Source organism: Somniosus microcephalus, chromosome 23, assembly GCF_052327205.1.
Source record: "Somniosus microcephalus isolate GS21.2 chromosome 23, FLI_Smic_1.0, whole genome shotgun sequence".
NCBI classification, from domain to species: domain Eukaryota; kingdom Metazoa; phylum Chordata; class Chondrichthyes; order Squaliformes; family Somniosidae; genus Somniosus; species Somniosus microcephalus.
In genome coordinates this window covers 13330413-13355252 of record NC_141009.1, presented here as the reverse complement: position 1 = coordinate 13355252, position 24840 = coordinate 13330413, and the positions used below count along the sequence as shown (strand labels likewise).

Sequence of the window (24840 nt, the reverse complement as noted above, 5' to 3'; positions counted from 1 at the left end):
ACACCTCTACCAAATCTCTTGACCTTCTCTGCTCCAAGGAGAACAACCCCAGTTTCTCCAGTCTCTCCACATAACTGAAGCCCCTCATCCCTGGTACCATTCGAGTGAATCTCCTCTGCACCCTCTCCAAGGTCTTGACATCGTTCCTAAAGTGCGGGGCCCAGAATTGGACACATTACTCCAGCTGAGGCCTAACCAGTGTTTTATAAAGGTTTAGCATCACTTCCTTGCTTTTGTATTCTATGCCTCTATTAATAAAGAAAGGCTTGAAAAATGTGGCGATGGTTAAGGTGGGGTGGGCGGAAGATCTAAAAAAGGTTTTCAAATGATGAAAGGTTTTGCAAGGATAAATAGTGAAAGGTTATTTCCACTGTTTGGTGAAACTGTAATGATGGAGGGGGAGGCTCATACTCAAGATTGTCAAACTAAGAAAAAAGGGGGAAGTTAGAATTGTTTTTTACGCAGAGGGCTATGAGAATATGGAATGGCTTACCACAAGTGATTATTGAGGCACAGACTGCAACATGACTTAAAAAGGAATTGGTTAAGTATTTGACAAGAAATAATATAAAAGACTCAGGCAAAAGGGCACGGAATGGGATTAGGAATGGGCGGCTCCAGTTGAAGAGCGAGCAGCAGCACAGGCACAATGGGCTGAATGGCCTCCTTCTGTGCTGAAATTCCATGGCATTGGAACCACTCGGTGTAGGAAACAATTTGCCTGGATTAACTTCACCCGTCCACTTCCCTCTGCACTGTGCCTCAGTGCCAATCTCCGAGCACTTGTCTCCTACTGCACTCGTGTGCCATTCTCGTTTACCGTACCACCTGACTGAAATTGCCAAATTAGTGCCAACTAAGAGCAGTTTTATTTTTGTGCTGGGCCTTCTACCCACTGAGAACTGGACCGAGGCTGCCCCAAGCTCATTTCATACAGGTCTCTTATAATGAGCAGGGAGAGGAGGCTTTCGCCCATCGGACTGGACTGGGCTCAAACCCAGGTCCCGAAAGGATAGCGTGCTGACCCACTCTACTGCCCCACCCCTCGAGCAGACAGATTCTGGAAGGGTTTCAAAGTTACATACTTGCTGCTTAAAATTAACATTTCAAGCAATGTTCCCCGTAATTTTTTGGGGGGCAGCGCGGTCCGTTCAAATGTCCACGCTTGCACGTTTTTTTCAATGCTTAAAGGGAACACTGATTTCAAGTGACTTGGTAGTGCAATGGGTTAGACACTTGCCTTTCACTTCTCAGACCGAGGCTCAAATCCGACATAGGCTTGATGGGATGAACATCTCCTGTGTCTGAGCTCAGTCCAGTTCCTAGTGGGCCAAGACCCACAAGACAAAACTCCCTCTAATATGACTCTCAATTGCCATCTGGTGACCGCTCGGATTTCGGTTTGGTAACAGTTGTTTGCGAGAGGGAGCTAAAAGGTGAAGATTCAACCAAATGCAACAAGAGGACGCGCCGCAGATTTTGAACAGCCACAGCGTTTGTGTCTCTGAGGGGAAGTAAGGTGGAAGGAGTAATGTCGAGCATAAACACTGGCATAGATGGGCCGAATGGCCTGTTTGTGTGCTGCAGAATTCTACGTCTCATCCAATGCACTCTGTCCAGAATGGGCCCTCTTAGCCACAGAGCATTCAGTTTCCATAGCAACCCTCCACTGATTCTGGGATGATTTGTAAAACTTTCACTCTGACTGGTGCCAGTCTTCCAGTCCCTTACCCAAGGGTCTCTCTGTGAGCATGAGCCTCACCAGAGAGTGTGAGATTAGGGTATTTGATTGCAGGAGCCATCACAGCCCACTCCATCACCGAGCCACATCTTGATTTGTAACCAGCACGTATATTTGTCCAGCGCAGGGGCGGGGGGCAAATGGATAGCGATCAGTAGCAGAAATGCTGACTGACCATTTGCCTCCCTAATCCTTGGGGGGGCGGGAGTAAACGGATGGGAAGGGGCGAGGAGGAGGGGGGAGGGGAGGACGCAATGCCGGGCCCAGCTGTACTGACCTTTCTGCTGCCCCAGCACTTTCAGAGATTCCAAGATGGTGGAAGCGGAACAGGGAAACCTCTACCACAGAGCGAGAGTTAACAAACTTTACAAGAAGCTTCACTTGCCCCGTGTGGTACTGGGGCATACCGATCAGAGGGTCCCAGATTCGAGTCTATGCTGAAATTAGCTAGCCTGTGTCGGGCCTAGGAGTTGGGGCTGCTGCGATTGACATCAGTGACTCTTGGTTTCAGAAGAAGAAAAACGATAATTAGCCAGGAAGGATCCGTCACCGGATGGCTTTCGAGTGACCCCGGCCGGACACACTTCAGGTGACGACAGAATGACAGTCCCACCCTCTCATGGTGACACTCACGAGCCAGGGTTTTCCGCTCTGTGTTCACCAGCCCGCCATTATTTCCTTGTCCATTACAATGAATGGAGGGAGGTGGAGGGAACCGCGGGCTAGCTCGTGCGCGAGCGGAAAACCCTGGTGCCAGTGTCACCTCAGTAGGTAGCACCCTCGCCTCCGAGTCAAGAGCGTTGTGCGTCGATAGTCCCACTCCAGGGACTTGAGCACAAAAGTCAAGGCTGCACTGTCGGAGGTGCCGTCTTTCGGATGAGACGTTAAGCCGAGGCCCCCCTCTGCTCTCTCAGGTGGACGTAAAAGATCCCATGGCCACTATTTCGAAGAAGAGCAGGGGAGTTCTCCCCGGTGTCCTGGGCCAATATTTATCCCTCAATCAACATCACTAAAAAAACAAGATTATCTGGTCATTATCACATTGCTGTTTGTGGGAGCTTGCTGTGCGCAAATTGGCTGCTGCGTTTCCTACATTACAACAGTGACTACACTTCAAAAAGTACTTAGTTGGCTGCAAAGCGTTTTGGGATGTCCGGTGGTCGTGAAAGGCGCTATAGAAATGCAAGTCTTTCTTTCTTTTTCGATGTCTTAAGCTCACGGGCACAAATGGTCAAATTGGGAAAGGGACTGGGAATGAGCCCCAACAACAGTTAGCACTTTCAGAAGAGGAGGGCAGAAAAGAGAGAGAGAAAAATCAAAAGCTTCACCTTTTTTTTGGAAACGGCTCCGCCGGGTTTATGATTAGACAGGCCGTGGCACAATGGTTTGTAAATCTACCATGTTTATATGGAGCTGCCATCGTTATGTGTAGATAGAGTGCTATCTGAGTGCAAGATCTGTCCAGGTGCTGTTTATCACGATAGACGGTGTCCCTTTACATCTGATAGTCATTGTGCAGGGCTGGCAGAAAACAGCCATTCCCCTGGAGCTGCAATATGCTGTACCACAGAGCGGTCTGACGCAAGACTAACCCCCTCTACTCTTCCACTCGTAGCTATTTTGGTGCACTGAGACGCCAGCCAAGCACGTGCTCAAATGGGATGGGTTCACCCGCCTCAAGGCAGCTGGCCCAGTGCGCCACGGGCAAAGCCCTGGATCCAGGTCAACTCTCTGTCCTCTTGGTTGCAGCAAGTGGAATGAGCTATTTAAGGAGGATAGGTTAAAGTTCACTAGATTGATCCCTGGGATGAGAGGGTTTGTCCTATGAGGAGAGATTGTGTAGACTGGGCCTATACTCTCTGGAGTTCAGAAGAATGAGAAGTGATCTCATCGAAACATATAAGATTCTGAGGGGGATTGACAGGGTAGATGCTGAGAGGTTGTTTCCCCTGGCTGGAGAGTCTAGAACTAGGGGGGCATAGTCTCAGGATAAGGGGTCGGCCATTTTAAGACTGAGATGAGGAGGAATTTCTTCACTCAGAGGGTTGTGAATCTTTGGAATTCTCTGCCTCAAAGGGCTGTGCATGCTGAATCATTGAGTATATTCAAGGCTGAGATCGATAAGATTATTGGACTCTCGGGGAATCAAGGGATATGGAGATCGGGCAGGAAAGTGGAGTTGAGGTCGATGATCAGCCATGATCTTATTGAATGGCGGAGCAGGCTCGAGGGACCGTGTGGCCGACTCCTGCTCCTGATTCTTATGTTCTAGCCTGTGGCGTGGGTGGGGGAGGGTGGGAAAAAAGAAATCAAGAGGTGCCACTTCCTGCCAGACACGGGTAGAATAAGCCTGAGGAGGGGGCTGGGAGCCAGTCTGGAGTTCTGTTTTTTTGCTTCCCTGCTGTTGAAAATTCACTGAAAACCAATGTGTGGCACTGGCACTGGCACATCACAGGCCACGCGGGACGGTGGGATCTCAGCACTCCAATTATCCATCTTCTCCACTTTCTGCCTGAATTTTTGCAGGACAAAGCCTTATGTGACGACACAGCTTCTTTTATTAATGGCAAATCCTTTCCTTGGATAAAACTACACGATACTTATCTTACTTTCCGTATTGCACTTGTCTTCATTCTGGTGCCGAGGCTATTTCTGCACCTCACGTGCAAGGCTGAAATCTGGGCACTTGCCAGCTTTAATTTTCATTCACTATATGGAGAATTGGGTTGGGTTCCTCCATTATGGTATGTGAAGGGAGGGGGGGAAAGCAAGAAAGAAAATGTAGCGAAAGAGAGAGACTCATCGTTATCCAATGGTACATGAGGTAGTGCTGACCTCGGCTTCCATAGCCAACAGGAAGGACTCTGCTTAGACATTACTTGTGTTCAGGACACGCACAGAAAAGAAAGACTTACACAAACTCAGGATGCCCCAAAGTGCTTAACGGTACTTTTGAAGTGTAGTCACATGCCTGATATGAGACTCCCAAAACAAGCGCTCTACTCGGAGCTCCGGCACGGCAAGAGAGCCCCAGGTGGGCAGAGGAAACGCTTCAAGGACACCCTCAAAGCCTCCTTGAAAAAGTGTAACATCCCCACCGACACCTGGGAATCCCTGGCCCAAGACCGCACAAAGTGGAGGAGAAGCATCCGGGAAGGCGCCGAACACCTCGAGTCTCTTCGCCGGGAGCGAGCGGAAGCCAAGCCCAGGCAGCGCAAGGAGCGCACGTCAACCCAAGCACCCCACCCACCCGCCCCCTTCAACCACCGTCTGCCCCACCTGTGACAGAGACTGTAGGTCCCGCATTGGGCTCATCAGTCACCCGAGAACTCATTTTTAATGTGGAAGCAAGTCATCCTCGGTTCCGAGGGACTGCCCAAGAAGAAGAAGAATGTAGGAAACACAGCAGCCAATTTGCGCACAGCAAGATCCCACAAACAGCAATGTGATAATAACCAGATAATCTGTTTTAGTGATGGATAAATATTGGGTATGGCACTGGGGCAAACTCCCCAGCTGTTCTGTTAAATAGTGCAGTGGGATCTTTTAAGTCCACTGTCGTCTCATCCGAAAGACGGCGCCTCCGACAGTGCAGCGCTCCCTCAGCACTGCACTGGGGAGTGTCAGCCTGGATTTTTGTGCTCCAGTCCCTGGAGTGGGACTTGAACCTCACAACCTTCTGACTCGGAGGTGAGTGTGCTGCCCACGGAGCCACAGCTGACACAGTCCCTGTAACCTGCTGCTCTCCACCACACCCTAAACCTGCTACTCATTCCTTCCATCTCAGAAGGGCGAAAGGCTGAAGTGAACCCAGCTGGGATTCAAACCCGGGGATCTTGGAAGAAAATAAAAGGGATTTATAAAAAATAAAAGAAAATTTTATCCAACTTTTGCCGTTTGATTTCTGTTTCAGAAGTTTCCAGAGAATCTGCCCAACAACCAGACTTGTCTGATCTAAAACCTTGTGGGGCAGCAGCACTAGCAGTAAGCCCTGTGATGTGGTGCACCGACATCTGATATAAACATGAATAAGTAAAGTGACTTCCACTGATATTCCAAAACAAGCCACAGATGAAGCTGGATAATTTTTCACCATCAGATCAGCAAATGAGTCATGAATGAATGAAGCTATCCCGACCCTTTCTGCCAGATTTACGGTACACTACTTCCATAAAACTTGGCCCTGATGTGATCATTAATACAGTCTGACCATTGTCTTCCTCTCGGCCTTGTTCCTTCTGCACATTTTGCTCATCGGCCATTGCTCATTCAGCTTGCATGGTCAAAGAACCGGGGGGGGGGGGGGGCGGGAGGGGGGACAGTTGCATAGTATTTACAGCAGGGAAACAGGACATTCAGCCCAACTGGTCCATGCGGTGTTTATGCTCCACATGAGCCTCCTCCCGCCCTTCTTAATCTAACCCCATCAACATAGCCTTCTATTCATAGAGTCATAACGGCACAGAAGGCGGCCATTCGGCCCATCGAGTCCGTGCCGGCTCTCTGTAGAGCAATCCAGTCAGTCCCATTCCCCCCCTCTATCCCCATGGCCCTGCAAGTTTATTTCCCTCAAGTGCCTATCCAGTCTCCCATTGAAAACATTTAATGTCTCTGCTTCCACCACTTCCGTCGGCAGCGGGTTCCAGGTCATCACCACTCGCTGCGTAAAAAAGTTTTTCCTCACATCCCCCCCTGTATCTTTTGCCCAAAACCTTAAATCTGTGTCCCCTAGTCCTTGTACCATCAACTAGTGGGAACAGCCTTTCCCCATCTAGCCTATCCAAACCCGTCATAATCTTGTACACCTCTGTCAAATCACCCCTCAACCGCCTTTGCTCCAATGAAAACAAATCCAGCTTCTCCAACCTGTCCTTGTAGCTAAGATCCCCCATCCCCGGAACCATTCTGGTAAATCTCCTTTGCACCCTCTCAAGGGCCTTCACATCCTTCCTAAAGTGTGGTGACCAGAACTGGACGCAATACTCCAGTTGTGGCCGAACCAGCGCTTTATAAGCAGTCACCATAACCTCTCTACTTTTGTACTCAATAACTCTATTTATGAAGCCCAAGATCCCACTGTTAACCACTCTCTCAATATGTCCTGCCACCTTCAGGGACCTATGCACATTAACTCCCAGGTCCCTCTGTCCCTGCACACTCCTTTCTCCCTCATGTGTTTATCCAGCTTCCCCTTGAATGTATCTCTGCTATTCGCCTCAACCACTCCCTGTGGTAGCGAGTTCCCCATTCTCACCGCTCTCTGGGTAAAGGGGTTTCTCCTGAATTCCCCATTGGATTTATTGGTGACTATCTTAAATTTATGGCCCCTAGTTCTGGTCCCGCCCACAAGTGGAAACATCTCTACGTCTACCCTATCGAACCCTCTAGTAATTTTAAATACCTCGAACAAGTCGCCTCTCAATCTTCTCTTTTCTAGAGTAAAAGAGCCCCAGCCTGTTCAGTCTTTCCTCCTCCCTCTTCATTCTCAGTGGGCGGCCGACACAGGTGAATGTGGAGAACTGGAGAAGATTTTGTATCGTTGCTGTATAAGGTGATCAGACGCTATCTGAAGTACTGCGTGTACATATTTATGATGATCTGGAATGCACTGCCTGTAAGGGCGGTGGAAGCAGATTCAATAGTACCTTTCAAAAGGGAATTGGATAAATACTTGAAAATGAAAAATATGCAGGGCTGGGGGGTAAGAGCGAGGGAGAGGGGCTAACTGAAACCAATTAGTCCCCCTCACCCACTCTTGCAATGCGCCGGCACAGGCACGATGGGCCGAATGACCTCTTTCATTGCTGTAAGATTCTATGTCTGAACCACCCGAGTTGTTTTTCAGTAATTTGGCCTATTATGGTATCGTGTTGTTTCTAAACCTCTAGACCGTCTCAGTGGGCAGCACTCTCGCCTCCGAGTCAGAAGGTTGTGCATTCAAGTCCCACTCCAGAGACTTGAGCACAAAAATCCAGGCTGGCACTCCCAGTGCAGTGCCGAGGGAGTGCTGCACTGTCGGAGGTGCCGTCTTTCGGATGAGGCGTTAAACCGAGGCCCCGTCTGCTCTCTCAGGTGAATGTAAAAGATTCCGTGGCACTATTTTGAAGAAGAGCGGGGGAGTTATCCCTGGTGTCCTGGCCAATATTTATCCCTCAACCATCATCACTAAAACAGATTATTTGGCCATTATCACATTGCCGTTGTGGGAGCTTGCTGTGCGCTTATTGGCTGCCGTGTTTCCTACATTACAACAGTGACTATACTTCAAAAAAAGAGTACTTCATTGACTGTAAAGCATTTTGGGACGTCCTGAGGTCGTGAAAGGCGCTATATAAATGCAAGTCTTTCTTTTTTTAAAGAGTTGGTCTCAGATAAGACACTTCTGCCACTCACCATCTTTGGTCCTCCTTGTTTACTGAAGCCGTCGCCTTGCACTTACCGTTGTTCAATTCGCCCCCGAACACGATAGCCTTGGCCCTGGAGATGTTGATGCAGTATGTCAGTGCGTCCATCCGCAGGTTGAAGTTAATCAGTGCCGCCTCCACGCCAACCTTAGCCAGCCCCAACCACAGTCCCACGTACTCGCTCCTGCTCTCCATGAAAAGTGCCACCACGTCGCCAGTGCGGTAGCCCTGCCCGCAAAAATAGTTGGCGACTCGGTTGGAGTACTCGTCCAGGTCCCGGAAACTCCAGGCGGTGCCCGTCCCCTCAAATATGAGCGCCGTCTTGTCCGGGTGCCTCTGGACGATTTCGTGGAAGATTTTCGGGACTGTGTTGTTCAGCTTCAAGTTCTGCTTCACTTTGCTTCTCACTTTGAAGAGGACACCAGCAGCACTGAGGTAAGAGGAGGCAAAAAGACACATGAAAAGAAACGTGAGCTGAGAGAGCAACTGCATCTCGTTCTCTTGTCCCTCCAATACCTGTCGCAGTGAGGGGAGTCAATACTGGAGAATGAAACACTTCACCTCTTCCGTTGGGTCCCAGCGGACAACGAGATGTGCCGAGGAGTTCACCCAGTGTCCTGGCCAACACACATCCCTCAACCAGCACCTAAAGCAGATGATCCGGTCATTTCTTACATTGCTGCTTGTGGAGCCTTGCTGTGCGCAAATTGTCTGCCGTGTTTCCTACATTACAACGGTTTCTTTCTTTCTGATTCCTCAGGGCCAGTTACACTGTGCTGCGATCGTGGGAGGGAGGTCTTGGGAGTGGTGGGAAGCAAGGTAACAAAGGAGAACAGGAGAGAAAACCAAAATCTAGAGGAGAGAGGGAAGGGGTGGGACACAGACAGAGACAGCATTGAAGAAACAAGATGTGAAGGAAGTGGTGTGCCAACAGAGCAAGACCTCAGCCAGTTCCCCGCCCAGTTTCAACCAGGCCAGGATTTTTAAAAGGTCCTGTGACCTCTTTGCACTCATCAAGATGAAGGGTGTCAGTGGTCATCAACGGGAGGTTTTTTCACAGCTTGGGAGCATCAGACACTCCCAGGTTAGATTACAGCCCTGGTTAGATACAGGATAACGTTCTCTCTACTCCGCCCAATAATGGGGCAAATTACCATGTTCACGACTTGCAACTAAATTGTAAATGCATTTTTTATACAAACGGCAGACAGAGGAACTCTCCTACCAGGGGCTGAAGTGGCACTGTGCCTTATTAGTAACAAACAATTAACACATTCATATGAAATTCCTGTCGTCATGTATGTTGACATAGATGTTAATCTATTTGAAATAGCAGCGGGGTCATTTCGTATCAATGTGTAATACTGCAGTATGATTTTAACCCCAGTGTGTCTAAACCTTAACACCAGAGGGCACCTCCGCCATTTCCATTTTTGCAATCCTTAAAACAGCTGACGTCAGGCTATAAGTAGTTTTGTACTGCAGATTCACTCAACCACTAAAAGCTGCTCGTCCCAGAGCTAAGTTTCAAACCCCACATCGGATCGATCCCCGAGACCACTCGCTTCCACCCCTGCAACACTGCTGGCCTTCAGCCATACCTCAGTCCCATCACCACAAACTCTTATCCATGCTTTTGGTACCTCCTGGCACAGGCACAATGGGCCGAATGGCCTCCTTCTGTGCTGTAAGCTTCTGGATTTCTCTACTTCCCTCCTCCACCCTTCAACTCCAACTTGCCCAAAAGTCAACTGCACAAACCCTGTCCTGGAGTAAGTCCTGCTCGCCCATTACCCCCAACCTCACTGGCCCATATCCCCCAGCGGCACTGAATTTAAACACTTCGTCAATGTCTACAGATCACTCCACTGCTTCATCCCATCCTCCCTCTGCAGTCTCCGCCAGCCTTGTAGCCCCTCCTGCACTCTTCGTCCCTGACTCCAGCCTTTTGCGCTCTCCCCTCACTCCACCACTAGCGGCAGAGTGTTCAACCCACTCGGTCCTACTTGATGGAACTCCCGAAGCCCCCGCGCCTCTCTACTTATCTCACCACCTTTAGAAACAAAACCCACCTTTCCACCAACCTTCCTAATCTCTCCCTCCTGGCATCTGTTCCCCTGTCTATCTCTACCGTGAAGTACCTTACATAGGATATACGGCACAGAAACAGGCTATTCGGCCCAACCAGTCCATGCCGGCGTTTATGCTCCACTCGAGCCTCCTCCCATCTTTCCTCATCGAAATCTATCAGCATAACCCTCGATTCCCTTCTCCCTCATGCTTGTCCAGCCTCCCCTTAAATGCATCTCTACTATTCGCTTCAACCACTCCCTGTGGTTGCGAGTTCCACAATCTCACCACTCTCTGGGACACTTTTTACATGAAATGCGCCACAGCAACGCAAGTTATTGTTGTTTACGAAAGAGAAGTGTTGCAGAATGTTCCTCGAGAAATACCCAGACTCACAGGACATTTCCTAATCAGAAACAATCTGTTTAGGAATGAACAAAAATAATCTTTAAACTCTTTTTATATTTCTGATTTCAATGCAGAACTGCTGCTCCAGGACTTAAGGGGTTAACTCTGGGCGCTCCAGTTGTCCATCCACCCGGCCTAGAACTTCAGCCCCTGGCAGCAACAGAACAGAACGCTTTGCCTTGCTGGTCAAAGGTCACATTTTTCCTGTATTTAAACTTTAAGCTCTTCTCCCCCATTGCGTAATATTTCTGACTGAACGGATAGGTCTAGCTGCTGTAAATAAAGAAATATATTGCACTTTAATAAAATCTCTATCTATCTTTTATTAGCCAAGTTAAGCTCTGGAACCCTTCGTGCGGCATTTGAAAGGCAGTTAACTCCTCTGCGGACTGTGTATATTTAGTTCTACTCTCTGCAAGGTTGTTAACACCAGGGAGATGCTAGGGTTTAGGATCAGAAAGGACAACATCAGTTGCAAGCCCAGTTATAAATGTGGAACAGGGGGCTTCTTTTTTGAGTTAGATTCATTGAAAGGAGCAACATTTTGAAATCAAAATGGATAACTCTCAATCCAAATGCATGACGGGTGGTAGGTCAGGGCTACGGGCACTGGTGAGCTGAACAAGGAAAAAGGATGTACACTGGCTGGTCAATGGGTCAAGTTCATTGTCCTTATCTCTCAGACATGGCTTTCAATCTAGCCCAGATCGATGAGATAATAATCTCCTCTCACCGCTAACTGTGAAGGTCCTATGTGAGGTGAGTTTGGGCCACCTCAAACCAGTTTATAATGTGCCCCGAACTTGGCATTAATTAGCATTCTCACTCTGTGAAACCTTAGGTGTCAGCCGTGGCTCAGAGGGCAGCACTCTCGCCTCTGAGTCAGAAGGCTGTATGTTCAAGTCCCATTCCAGAGGTTTGTGTTCAAAAAATCTAGGCTGGCGCTCCCACTGCAGTGCTGAGGGAGTGCTGCACTGTCGGAGGTGCCGTCTTTCAGATGAGACATTAAACCGAGACCCTGTCTACTCTCTCATAAAAGATCCCATGGCAGTCGTTTCAAGAAAAGCAGGGGAGCTATCCCTGGTGTTCTGGCTATTATTTATCCCTCAATCAACATCACTAAAAAACAGATTATCTGGTCATTATCACATTGCTGTTTGTGGGAGCTTGCTGTGTGCAAATTGGCTGCCGCGTTTCCCACATTACAACAGTGCCAGTATTTCATTGGTTGTAAAGCGTTTGGGACATCCTGAGGTCGTGAAAGGCGCTATATAAATGCAAGTCTTTCTTTTTTATGGATGGCTGGTGTGGGAAATGGCAAAAATGTCACACTGGTGCAATTAGAGGGTTGTTCTGCTGTAGCTGGTGCTGAGGCAGATTGTTGGGACGGAGCAGAGGATGCTTTAGTTTGCCTCCAACTGCGCCACACCTGAACTGGGAGCTTTACTCTGTAGCTGACCTCCTTGCACCTGAGCTGATGGTACAGACTGCTGACACCGGTGCCGGAGATGAGGAGGGTTCCTCAGTATTAACATCACTCCCTTAAGTACAAGAGGAAAAAAAAGAGGAAACTACACTAAGGCAGGAAAGTTTCAGAATCCCATGGACACTCCCACCCAATCCCTCCTCCCAATGTGATTAACCCAAATTTTGCAATTAAAATTGAGAGACTGACAGCAGCAACGCGTGAACACTTTGCAAGTCCGTAGCTGTCCAGTCCATGTAAATTGTCCTTTAGATACAGGAGGCATCTTGTCCTGGATGGAACATTGAGAAACATTAGCCAGAATGCAATGAATGCTGCACACACATGCACCAAAAAGGATGTGGTGAAACACCTCCCCAATTTTATGCCTATAAATCATAGAACCCTACACTACAGAAGGAGGCCATTCGGCCCATCGTGCCTGTGCTGGCTCTTTGGTAGAGTTCTCCAATTTGTCCCACTCCCCCTGCTCTTCCCCCATAGCCCCGCAATGTTTTTCTTTTTCAGCTATATGATGCATCCTTTTAGACCACACAAACGCATCGTATTTCTTATCTGTTGCTGACCTCACACTACAAAATGTGGGTAAAGCTCGCGCCAAAAAAAAAACAAAGAAGGAAATAATCCAGCAACATAATGATGTAAGAGCTTGGAAACCATTCAAAAACGTCCGAATGTGAAGATTAATTGATCTCAGGCACATACCAAGCTAATGTCCTTGAGAATAGTGAATAAGAGCCTATGGATTATAAGATATGTCCTGCCCTGCGCAATACTGAGTGATACAAATCACCGTCTATGCTGAGATGGCCGAGCTTGCCTCTGTGGCAAAAAGGTCACTACCATTGGCGCCTCTATTCTGTCCCAACAATGGGGGGAGTTTTTACTTCACGACACGCTGGGAGTGGGGGGTGGGGGAGGGGGTCCGGTAGCTCGCGGAAACCCAGAAATCTGGATTTTCCTGCGTGCTGTGGAGTTTTAACTGCACAGCGTACATCTTACATCATTGACAGGTTCCCCACCCGGAAGTCAGCCTGATTGACAGGCTTGGCTTCCAGTTGGGCGGGGAGGACCCCGAAGGAGGCCGCAGGACCAGGTAGGTCGTAACCCCGACCCCGGGGGAGGCGGGAGGTGCGGTTCCAAAAGGGGCTCCGATCCCCGACCCTGGGGGAGGGTCCAATCCCTGACCTGGGGGTCCAATCACAGGGGTGTGGGCGTCTGGTGGTGGTGAAGTTTGGGGGGCCAGGGGGAAGCACTCCTGCAAAGCGTACAAAGACTGCTCCCCGAGGTTGTCCTCGCCTCGCTGCAGCTGCTGGGTTTCCCCGAGGCTCAGATGCACTACAGGTGACATCCGAGGCTTCCAGCCTCATTATCGTATTTAAAGTGCCGCCCTGCCCCTTGGAAGCAGGTTGGCTGCCCGCCCCTTGTCCCGCCTCAGTAAAACACGGAGGTCGGCAGGTTGGAGCTGTCTTCGCCAGGACGCTTTGATTTTTTTTTGCCTATTTACCACCACCTACCCCCGCCATACCCGACATGAATCAGTCATTCATGAAAGAAAGACTTATGAAATAATACTGAGCGGCCCACGGGTGGCGCTGTCCAGGGAGAGTATAAATACTCGGGCACGGGCCCAGCTTGCGCAGGACATTCTTAACAGGAACTAGTGAAGGACACAACTAGACCTCCATGTTGTAAAACAGTTGATTAAAGCTTTGTTTAACGCTTAGACCAAGTGCCTAGTAGTTTTCTTACGTCAATACCCATGTTAAAATTCCCCTCAATCTCGCTCAGCCCCGACCTCAGGAGAGCCCCTCTAAACTGCACCAGTGTGGAGTTTCTTCACTCCTTGCCCACAGCCATCCTTGTGGTATCTCTGAATGAGCTCGACAATTAGTGCTGAACTAGGGGCTCTTTAACAAACCATTAGAAACTGGGTTAAGACTGCCCCTGAGAAAGTGCCTTCATGCCCTATGAGAACGGTTTTGTTCTCACCCTTTATAATGAAGCCTTTCACAACCTGCGTGAGTAGTGTCGGCTGTGGCTCAGCAGGCAGCACTCTCACCTCTGAGTCAGAAGGATGTGGGTTCAAGTCCCACGCTAGAGACTTGAACACAAAAAACTAGGCTGACACTCCCAGTGCAGTGCTGAGGGAGTGCTGCACTGTCAGAGGTACTGCCCTTCGGATGAAACGTTAAACCGAGGCCCCGTCTGCTCTCTCAGGTGGACGTAAAAGATCCCGCGGCCACTATTTCGAAGAAGAGCAATATTTATCCCTCAATCAACATAACAGAAGCAGATTACCTAGTCATTATCATGTTGTTGGTTGTGGGAGCTTGCTGTGCGCATTGGCTGCCACGTTTACTACATTACTACAGTCAGTCATCATTTTCCAGTGACCCCCCTGCTGCAAACTGAGCCCATGTGAACATTGTGCAAGGACAGGATCAGGCTTGGCCACCATGTCCACCACAGTCAAAGGGCTGGATTTTTTCAATGGAGGCGAGTAGGAGGCAGGACTCCCACTTTCGGGGTTGTAGTCCCGTCTCCATCGAGTTGTGGCCAACCCACTCGATTTTCCCTTGATTGACCTTGTTGAGCCCGCCCAGCGGACTCAGCAGGCCAATTAAGGGCCACCCGGCAACAGGTGATGTCACAGATTGACATTTCATCTGTCAAGAGCTTTTAACAGATGAAATATCAGTATTTGATAGCTCTTTGATAATTTAATTCCTTCCTCTCAGGCTGATTTAGAGATCTCTCCAGAACAGAAAGCAGAATGCTGCAACTTTTGACAGCTCGCGGCCATTCTGCTTTCTGTGCCGGTGAGATGAGGGACTCCCGAGACCTGAAGGAAGGAAGCCTGCATTAGTAAGTAAAGGTAAGTAAAACTTATTTAAACACTTTACACACACCAAACACACTTACCTCTGCACTCATGCACCCATCACTCACCTGAACGCCAGACATCTCGAACCCTCCAAGCCCTTCAGCCCGACGGTCCGCCTCGCTAACTTGGCGTGGTTTGGAGCCGTCGGGAATCCCACACTTCAGGGCTAAAAATAGGGATTAAGCCAAAAACTGCCTGTTAACTACCTGTAAACAGGCAGTTAATTGGCACTAATCCCCTTCCCGCCTCGGGGAGGCGGCTCCCAGCACAGGTCGGGTACCCGCCTCCTGGGAAACGGGCACGGGGGCGGGATGGGTTCGTGCCCACTGATTTCACAATTTTAACCCCCCACACGCCTCCAATCCCGCCTCAACGGCCCAATGAAATTCGAGCCCAAAGAGTCTGCCGGCCAGTACATTGTCAGGCCCACACACAAGGAATGGTCACCTGGACCAGGGATCAGAAGGCAATTAGTGACCATGGAACCAGCAGGAGTCCTTCACCGAGAGGAGAAAACTATACGACAACAACTTGCATTTATATAGCGCCTTTAACGTGGTAAAACGCCCCCAAGGTGCTTCACAGGAGCGTAATCAGACCATAATTGACATTGAGCCAAAGGCGGCGGCATCAGGACAGGTGACCAAACGCTTGGTCAAAAAGGTGGGTTTTAAGCAGCGTCTTAACAGGAGGAGCGAGAGGTGAAGAGGTTTGGGGAGGGAATTCCAGAGCTTAGGGCCTACACGGTTGTAGGCATGACCGCCAATAGTGGGGAGAAAGAGGTAGGGGATGCACAAGAGGCCAGAGCTGGAGGAATGCCGAGTTCTCGGAGGTTGTGTGGATGAAGTAGGTTAGAGAGATAGGGAGGGCCGAGGCCCTGGAGGGATTTGAACACGAGGGTAAGAATTTTAAGATTTTTAAATTGAGGCGTTGCTGGACTGGGAGCCAATGCAGGTCAGCGAGCACAGGTGGGTGATGAGTGAACGGGACTCGGTGCGAGTTGGGACACGGGGGGGGGCGGCAGAGTTTTGGATGAGCTCAAGTTTATGGAGGGTGAAAGATGGGAGACCAGCCAGATGAGCGTTGGAATAGTCGAGTCTGGAGGTAACAAAAACATGGATGAGGGTTTCAGCAGCAGATGGGTTCTACCTTCCCTGGGATAGAGATGACCAATCTAGAAATGCTATTCTACCCTTACCAACCATACCATTAAATGTGACACCAATCTCCATTAGGCCCAACAATACATACACACACACTCCACATTTCACTTCTTGGATATTGAATCAAATGCAGCCCAGACTGCTAGGATGAAGGCATGCTCTGTCTGGGAGTTTTACTTTACATCTAGACTGTAGTATACTTAACGTGACCTGGGACTGCTTGATGCTGATGCTGTGTGCCTGAAATAGAAAATGCTCTGTTCCCAAGTGCTAATCTTCTTCAAAGTCCACCAAAACAGAGTAAACATGAAAAATTCTACCTTCCCTGGGCTGAAGATGACCACCCAAGTGTTGAAACTGCTACCCTAGCCTCACCAACAATGAAGTACCATGCCCTTAAATGTGACGTCAATCTCCAAGAGGCCCATCTATAAAATGTGATTTGGGGATGCTTATGGGCAATGGGCCATTTGTTTCTCTTCCTATTGCCAACTATTTATATCCATTTTTTCCTCCCCTTTTCTTTTCCTGAAGACATTGACTCCTCCTGGGTACAATTATATGGGTGCCCTCAGCTAAGTGGCTATTCCCAAGGTGTACACCTGCACAGTGACTGTTAATGGCTGGGAGGGAGGGGAAGGGTATCAGAGCCAAGTTCTAACCTGTCCACAGTTGTCATGCACAGAGGCAATATAAACTAAAGGGTACAATCCTAAAAGGGGTGCATGAACAGAGAGACCTGGGGGTATAGGTGCACAAATCGTTGAAGGTGGCAGGGCAGGTTGAGAAAGTGGTTAAAAAAGCAAACGGGATCCTGGGCTTCATAAATAGAGGCATAGAGTACAAATATGATGAACCTTTATAAAACACTGGTTCAGCCTCAACTGGAGTAAGGTGTCCAATTCTGGGCACTGCACTTTAGGATGGATGTGAAGGCCTTAGAGAGGGTGCAGAAAAGATTTACAAGAATGGTTCCAGGGATGAGGGACTTCAGTTACGTGGATAGACTGGAGAAGCTGGGGTTGTTCTCCACAGAGCTGAGAAGGTTAAGAAGAGTTTTGATAGAGGTGTTCAAAATCATGAGGGGTCTGGACAGAGTAGATAGAGAGAAACTGTTCCCATTGGCGGAAAGGTCGAGAACCAGAGGACACAGATTTAAGGTGATTGGCAAAAGAACCAATGCTGACATGAGGAAAAATTTCTTTACCCAGCGAGTGGTTAGGATCTGGAATGCGCTGCCTGAAAGGGTGGTGGAGGCAGACTCAATTATGGCTTTCAAAAGGGAATTGGATAAATACCTGAAGGAAATTTTTTTTGCAGGGCTACGGGGAAGGGGCGGGGGGAGTGGGTCTAGCTGAAGTGCTCTTGCTGTAACAATTCCATGATTCTAGATGCGCTTTCCAGCACGAATCCTCGTAAAGATTGCATCCAGTCTATGCTTCTCCAGCAGGCAGAATGGGAAGAACCTTCAACATCGGCGGGGTGTATCACGAGTGGCCAATCTGCCACCGCCTGTTTCACACCCCTGCTGAGTTGAAAGTTCTGCTCAATGACTTTGCCTCCCGTCCACCATGGAATTCAAATATTTGTGTGACAGTCACTGCCAGTAGTGGAAAATAACAGTGGACAAGTCTGTACCTCAGCTGGTCATCCCTGGATAGTGGGCAGCACTCTCGCCTCTTAGTCAGAAGGTCGTAGGTTCAAGCCCCCACTCCAGAGACTTGAGCACATAAGAGGTGCCGTCTTTCGGATGGGATGTTAAACCGAGGGCCCGTCTGCCCTCTCAGCTGGACGTAAAAGATCCTGTGACACGATTCGAAGAAGAGCAGGAGAGTTCTCCTCGTGTCCTGGCCAACATTTATCCCTCAACCAACCTCACTAAAAATAAAACCGATTATGTGGTCATTATCACATTGCTGTGCAACCGCGTTTCCTACATTATGGCAGTGATTACACTACAAAAGTAGTTTATTGATTGTAAAGTGCTTTGGGGCATCCTGACGCTATATAAATGCAAGGTTTTCCCCTTTCCTTTAGTGGGAAGCCCTTCTGCAGCAACAAGATGATCGTATCCCCTTGTGAATCCCAGTTTTCCCCTGGAAATCCCTATCTTGAAATGACACCAACACATTTGCAGACTGCCATCCTGGAAAGTACAAGTACCTTTGATCCCACCCAATGTCTAACCTGCAGTTACCATTCAGAGAAAGAGCGCCACCAATTCTCAATGTGAGCAAGTAGAATTTGCCCAGCTCAATATCTATGGAAATCTAAGAGTTCATAGAATCAACAACAACAACTTGTATTCATTTAGCACCTTTATAGTAAAACATCCCAAGGCGCTTCACAGGGGGGTTATCAAACAAAATTTGACATAGAGCACAGAAGGAGGCCATTCAGCCCTTTGTGTATCTGCTAGCTCTTTGGTAGAACTATCTAATTAGTCCCACTCCCCTGCTCTTACCCCATAGCCCAGCAATTTTTTTCTCCTTCTAGTATCTTTCAAAAGAGAATTGGATAAATACTTGCAGGAAAACAAATTCCAGGGCTGTGGGGAAAGAGCAGGGGAGTGGGATTAATTGGGTAGTTCTTTCAAAGAGCTGGCACAAGCACGATGGGCTGAATGGCCTCCTTCTGTGCTGTCTCATTCTATGAATTTACATACGATTCTTTCACTGACTGGTATACCAAACAGAAAACACCTGGGTGTCCCCAGGCTAGTTGGGGGCGGGGTGGGGAGAAATCAGTCAGTGTCCCCGTTCCTGACCACTATCACAGCCAACAACTGCACATCTATGGACATCAGACAAGGCGCAGTTGCTACAGCTCCCTCCCCATCCCCACTTGGGAACCATACTCCAGCATAAGCAACCGCCCTCCACGTGACATCATCATCTGGTGCCAAAAGGTGGGCGAGCAGCTGGAACAGGAAGTGGAAAAGATCTAGTTTGAAACTTGTTTCCTGCACAGTCTGAATGGGGGGGGGGGGGAAAAGTGAATGAATGCCAGAAGCTCAGTATTAGAGATACGGGCTGTGGCGGAGGCTGGAATTTTCCTTTTTAAACTTATCAGCAAGAGAGGAGTGAGATCCAAAGTTTATTCGGCAAAATATTTCACAGGATAAATTCAGCACACATTCTACTTCCTTCATGTCAGGGAACATAACGACATAGTTATAACCAATCTGCAGTAATCCTATCAGAAGTTTGCATGTCAAGTGAAGCTTGAGTGGTTTATTACTGTTATCTGAAACTGCTCCCATGGGGTGATTTTTATCCCTACTTGTCCGGTGGAAACTGGGCAGGTGGACAGTTAAAATCGCCCAGGTTACTCACACGATTCCCGACTTTAACCTGCTCAACTGAGCAGGCGGCAAGGACACCCGCCCAAATCCGGCGGGGTCCTTTCTTTATATTTACATGTCGGGTCCCAATGACGTCATCAAGACCTGACTGCAATTTTAACTGGCCGGCCTTGAGCAGGGGAAGTTGCAGTGAGTTTCCCCGCCAGGCCAAGCCAGCGACAGAGCAGGATCGGAACCCGAAGAGACTCAAAAGGTAAGTTTCCCCCACCCCCCAACAAAAACTTTTTTCTTTTAAACTTTCCTTGTGAGGCCAGAAGCAGCAGGAGCGGTCCTCCGGGCCCCACAAGGAAAGCTAAGGCCTCTCCCTGCCACGGACTCGCCTTTTTTTCCCGATCGCGAGATCCCCACGGGAAAGCCCCGGCAGCCGATCCCGCCACCGACTCGGAATGGGTGCAAAGTCAGCCGGCAGGATTTAAATGAGGCCCAGAATTTACAATACCCCAGCCCTCATTTCTGGAGCAGCCAGTGAGTTTCTAACCCACCCACCCAAAGCTGGGCTGGAGTTAAAATCGGGGCCCGCTGTATCTGTTATATTGTAACATGCACTGTGGAGATGGCAAGGCCTAGTTTTCAAATATATCCTTTTTTTTGGCCTTCAACTTATCCCGGAAAGTGTTGAGTCTTCCTGGGGTATGGTCCAATGGCTAATGGCGCCCCTTCAATAGCTCACCCAAATAGCCATTAGTAAAGTGTGAGCCTTGACAGTGAGTCTATTCAACTGTGGCAGCCATCAGAACCCAAATACCATATTCACTCAGCCATGGCTCAGGGGTAGCGCTCTCGCCTCTGAGTCAGAAGGTTGTGGGTTCAAGTCCCACTCCCAGGGACTTGAGCACAAAAATCTAGGCTGACACTCCCAGTGCAGTGCTGAGGGAGTGCTGCACTGTCTGAGGTGCCATTTTTCAGATGAGCCGTTAAACCGAGGCCCCGTCTGCTCTCTCAGGTGGACGATGAAAATCCCATGGCCACTATTTCGAAGAAGAGCAGGGGAGTTCGCCCCGGTGTCCTGGCCAACATTTGTCCCTTAATCAATGCCTAACAAACAGATGATCTGGTTAATTACTTCACTGCTGTTTGTGGGAGCTTGCTGTGTGCAAATTGGCTGCTGCGTTTCCTACGTTGCAACAGTGAGGACACTTTATTGGCTGTAAAGCGCTTTGGGACGTCCTGAGGTCATGAAAGGTGCTTTATAAATGCAAGACTTTCTTTCACACTCATACACCTTGTCATAAATCTCATCATCGAGAAACTACCTATGAAATAACACTGGACGGCCAGCTGGTGGCGCCGTCCAAGGAGTATAAATACTCGGGCGTGGGCCCCAGTTTACCAGGGACATTTTGTAAAGACAAGGAACTAGTGAAGTACAACTAGACCTCCATGTTCTGAAACAAAGTTGATTAAAGCCTTGCTTTATACTCAAACCAAGTGTGTAGTGAGTTTTATTACGTCACCCCTTCCATCAGGGGTCACAGCCATCAAGAGCCCCACTCCTGGTTGAGTTTGTAAAACCTCTCCCTTCCCTAACCCAAAGGCAAACAGCAATGCCCTCGACTGATGCCCCAGTTGAAAGCAGTTAACTCAGCCTAGAGCGGAGATTGAAATAGGGCAACTTTCAGGTCTTTGTTGCTCAGTGGCACACGGGGCAGCACTTAGAATCATAGAAATTTACGGCACAGAAGGAGGCCATTTGGCCCATCGCATCTGTGCCGGTCGGAAAAGAGCGATCCAGCCTATTCCCACTTTCCAGCTCTTGGTCCGTAGCCCTGTAGGTTACGGCACTTCAAGTGCATACCCAAGTACTTTTTAAATGCGATGAGGGTTTCTGCCTCTACCACCCTTTTAGGCAGTGAGTTCCAGACCCCACCACCCTCTGGGTGAACAAAGTTCTCCTCAACTCCCCTTGAATCCTTCTACCCATTACTTTAAATCTATGCTTATCTGCTAGGGGAAATAGGTCCTTCCTATCCACTCTATCCATTGCCTTTCTAAATGACAATTAATACTGTCCCTCAGAATTTTTTTCCAACAATTTGCCCACCGAGGTTAGGCTGACTAGCCTGTAATTACTCAGTCTATCCCTTTCTCCCTTTTTGAACAACACCACATTAGCAGTCCTCTGGCACCACACCTATAGCCAGAGAGGATTGAAAAATGATGGTCAGAGCCTCCGCTATTTCCTCCCTTGCTTCTCTTAACAGCCTGGGATACTTTTCATCCGGGCCTGGCGATTTATCTACTTTCAAAGATGCTAAACCCCTAAATACTTCCTCTCTCACTATGTTTATCTCATCTAACATTTCACACACCTCCTCCTCCTTCACTACAATGTCTGCATCGTCCCTTTCTTTTGTGAAGACAGATCGAGCTGGACTGAACCACGCTGGCTTCACAAGAAGGCAATCAGCAAGACTTGGACCTGCCGCTCACTTCCTCGTTCATTTGGTACATTTTTTCACAAGGCTGTGTGTGTGTGCATCCTCTGCACAGAAGGGGATGTGGCTGCATTGCAACATCAGCGAGTGCATCTCGCCCGGGGGGCGGGGGGGTTAAACCACCTCTCTCTCTGCATAAGCCCTGGATATTCCGTCAGCAGCTCTGCCGGCCACGGTCTCCTTTGCCAAGGGCAAATGCAATCGGATCGCCGCCGCACCAAACAAAAAGAGGAGCTCGCGCGAGATGGGAGGGGAAGGGATGAATGAATGTGAACCCCGTTGATTGCATTACTCACTGCACATCCCGGCGTATGGTCTTGAAGAAGATCCCGAGGAATTTGCGGCCTCCCGACGCCAGGTAGAAAGCGCAGGTGGCGGCTGTGAGCAGCGGCCAGGGCAGGCTGGTCAGCGAGCGCAGCAGCAGCAGCAGAGCCGTGCATGTCGCGAATCTCCACATCATCAAGCCCTGCTAGAGACAAGAAAACACAAGGTGAAGGGCGAAAAGCGGAGGATCTCAAATGCAACTGCAGAAAATAAAGACTCGGCAACTGCAAAAGAGGAAATGGGAACCCAGGATTAGGAATAAAGACTGTACTTCTCGGCAGCAATCCAGGCAGGCTTCAATTGCACCCAGCCGGCAAATCTCCCTTCCTTAAATCACGCTGGCATATTTTCCATAGCGATGTTTTAACTTTGTTTTTTCCAACCTTCCCTCCCTGGCAGTCTTGTGCGGTCTTGCCCTTTTTAAAAAAAAAATATTCTTTTCTGCAAATTTTTTTTTTTAAATGCAGTCCCAGAATGTTTGATTCCTTTCAATCTGTCACCTCTCCGTGTACTTTCTGCTACCTAGCGACCTGCGCCGGTCGTTGAACCTCTTTCCTTCTCCTGCTTCGCGATTTGATTGACAGGCAAGGCGACCAATGCTGCCGCGCGCCTGCCCAGGGCTGTGTGCGGCCGGCTTCGTGCGCGTGCGCGGTCGCCGCGGGGCCTTTCGGGAATTGTAGTTCTGTTGCCTTTCCCCAGGAGTTAATGACCTCTTCCCGCCCCCCCCCCCCCCCCCATGATTTTGCTTTACAATCGCAAAAAGATTCGAGATTCTGCAAAGTGGTTCCTAGTGGAGATTACACCTATAGTCTATGGTCTTCAATTTGGTTCTGCAATGGAATAATTAACTTTATTGCACTTTAAAAGCTAGGTGGTGTCTATTTGCAACACCACATTTCTGAGTGGTCCCCTTGGAGGACAAGACACACCCAACAGTTTGGAATGTGTAATTTGATCCTGCCTGCTGGAGAATAATCTGTTTGCGATGTGTAATTTTTGAACAACAACAACTTGTATTTATATAGCGCCTTTAACATAGTGAAGCGTCCCAAGGCGCTACACTGGTGTGTTGTAAGACAAAAAAATTGGACGCCGAGCCGCATAAGGAGAAATTAGGGCAGATGGCCAAAAGCTTGATCAAAGAGATAGGTTTTAAAGAGCATCTTAAAGGAGGAGAGGTGGAGAGGTTGAGGGAGGGAATTCCAGAGCTTAGTGCCCAGGCAACAGAGGGCATGGCCACCAATGGTGGAGCGATTATAATCGGGGATGCTAAATAGGGCAGAATTAGAGGAGCGCAGATGTCTCGGGGGGGGGGGAGGGGTTGTGGGGCTGAAGGAGATACAGAGATAGGGAGGGGCGAGGCCATGGAGGGATTTGAAAACAACTATGAGAATTTTGAAATTGAGGCGTTGCTTATCGAGAGCCAATGTAGGTCAGCAAGCACGGGGGTGATGGGTGAACAGGGCTTGGTGCGAGTTAGGACACAGGCAGCCGAGTTCTGGATGACCTCAAGTTTACGTAGGGTGGAACATGGGAGGCCAGCCAGGAGTGCGTTGGAATAGTCAAGTCTAGAGGTAACAAAGGCATGGATGAGGGTTTCAGCAATGGATGAGCTGAGGCAAGGGCGGAGACAGGCGATGTTACAGAGGTGGAAATAGGTGGTCTTAGTTATGCCACGGATATGTGGGCGGAAGCTCATTTCAGGGTCTATAAGAATGATCTCCCCCTATGATTCTGCTTTGCAATTGCAAAAAGATTCGTGATTCTGCAAAGGGAGGGTCATTCCCTCATAAGCCAGTGGAGATTAAACCTACAATTTATTGTCTTCAATTTGATTCTGCAATGGAATAATTAACGTGCACATTTTAAAACTAAGCTTGCAGCTTCTCTGATAGGTCAGTGAGTAAAAGCATTGAGTGCAGTGCTAAACCATACAGAAACTCTCAGGATTTTTCCAGGTTCAATCTCTAGTCTGTGCTAGATTAGTTAATCTCAGAGAAAGAAAGAAAGACAGACTTGCATTTATATAGCACCTTTCATGACCACCAGATGTCCCAAAGTGCTTGGCAGCCAATGAAAGTACTTTTTGGCGTGTAGTCACTGTTGTAATGTAGGAAATACAGCAGCCAGTTTGCACACAGCAAGCTCCCACAAACAGCAATGTGATAATGACCAGATAATCCTGTTATGTCTGACATTTGGTGATAGGTACTCGATTGCCTTGGCCTGAGCACATGGAGTTTGATAGTGCTGTGATCATTGTATTGTGTATAGGTATTCGATTGCTTGTGCCTGGAAGTGGTGTGTGTGGCAGCCATGATTAAAGCAGCATGAACTGAACTCGCTGACGGTCTCTGGATTATCTTTGCAAATGCAACATTTGGCGACAAGGATGGCTGAAATCTCTCTTCCACCACCTCCTCCCTTCCTTGCACTACCCGGTGAGCCCCCGATCCCATGGGTTCGCTGGTACAGTCCTTTGAAACCTACCTCATTGCTCTTGGACTAGAAACTGTGAGTACGGCTCGGAAAAAGGCACTGTTATCCCATTGCTTGGG

General features: G+C 48.8%; 1 protein-coding gene across 3 annotated transcripts in view; it reads right to left on the bottom strand.

Moving 5' to 3' along the window:
* slc27a4 (solute carrier family 27 member 4) overlaps positions 1-22892 on the bottom strand; it is a 63624-nt gene extending 40732 nt beyond the window's left edge. Inside the window, exons 1-3 of one of the 3 annotated variants that reach the window (XM_085965417.1) lie at positions 22554-22892; positions 22255-22427; positions 8181-8575 (exon numbers count right to left, since the gene is read on the bottom strand). In XM_085965417.1, the coding sequence (XP_085821543.1) occupies positions 8181-8575; positions 22255-22418 (559 nt within the window). In that variant the 5' untranslated portion in view covers positions 22419-22427; positions 22554-22892. The remainder of the gene's footprint in view (positions 1-8180; positions 8576-22254; positions 22428-22553) is intronic. The other 2 variants (XM_085965418.1, XM_085965420.1) reach the window with 2 other exon arrangements.
* Between the last annotated feature and the right edge of the window lie 1948 nt (positions 22893-24840).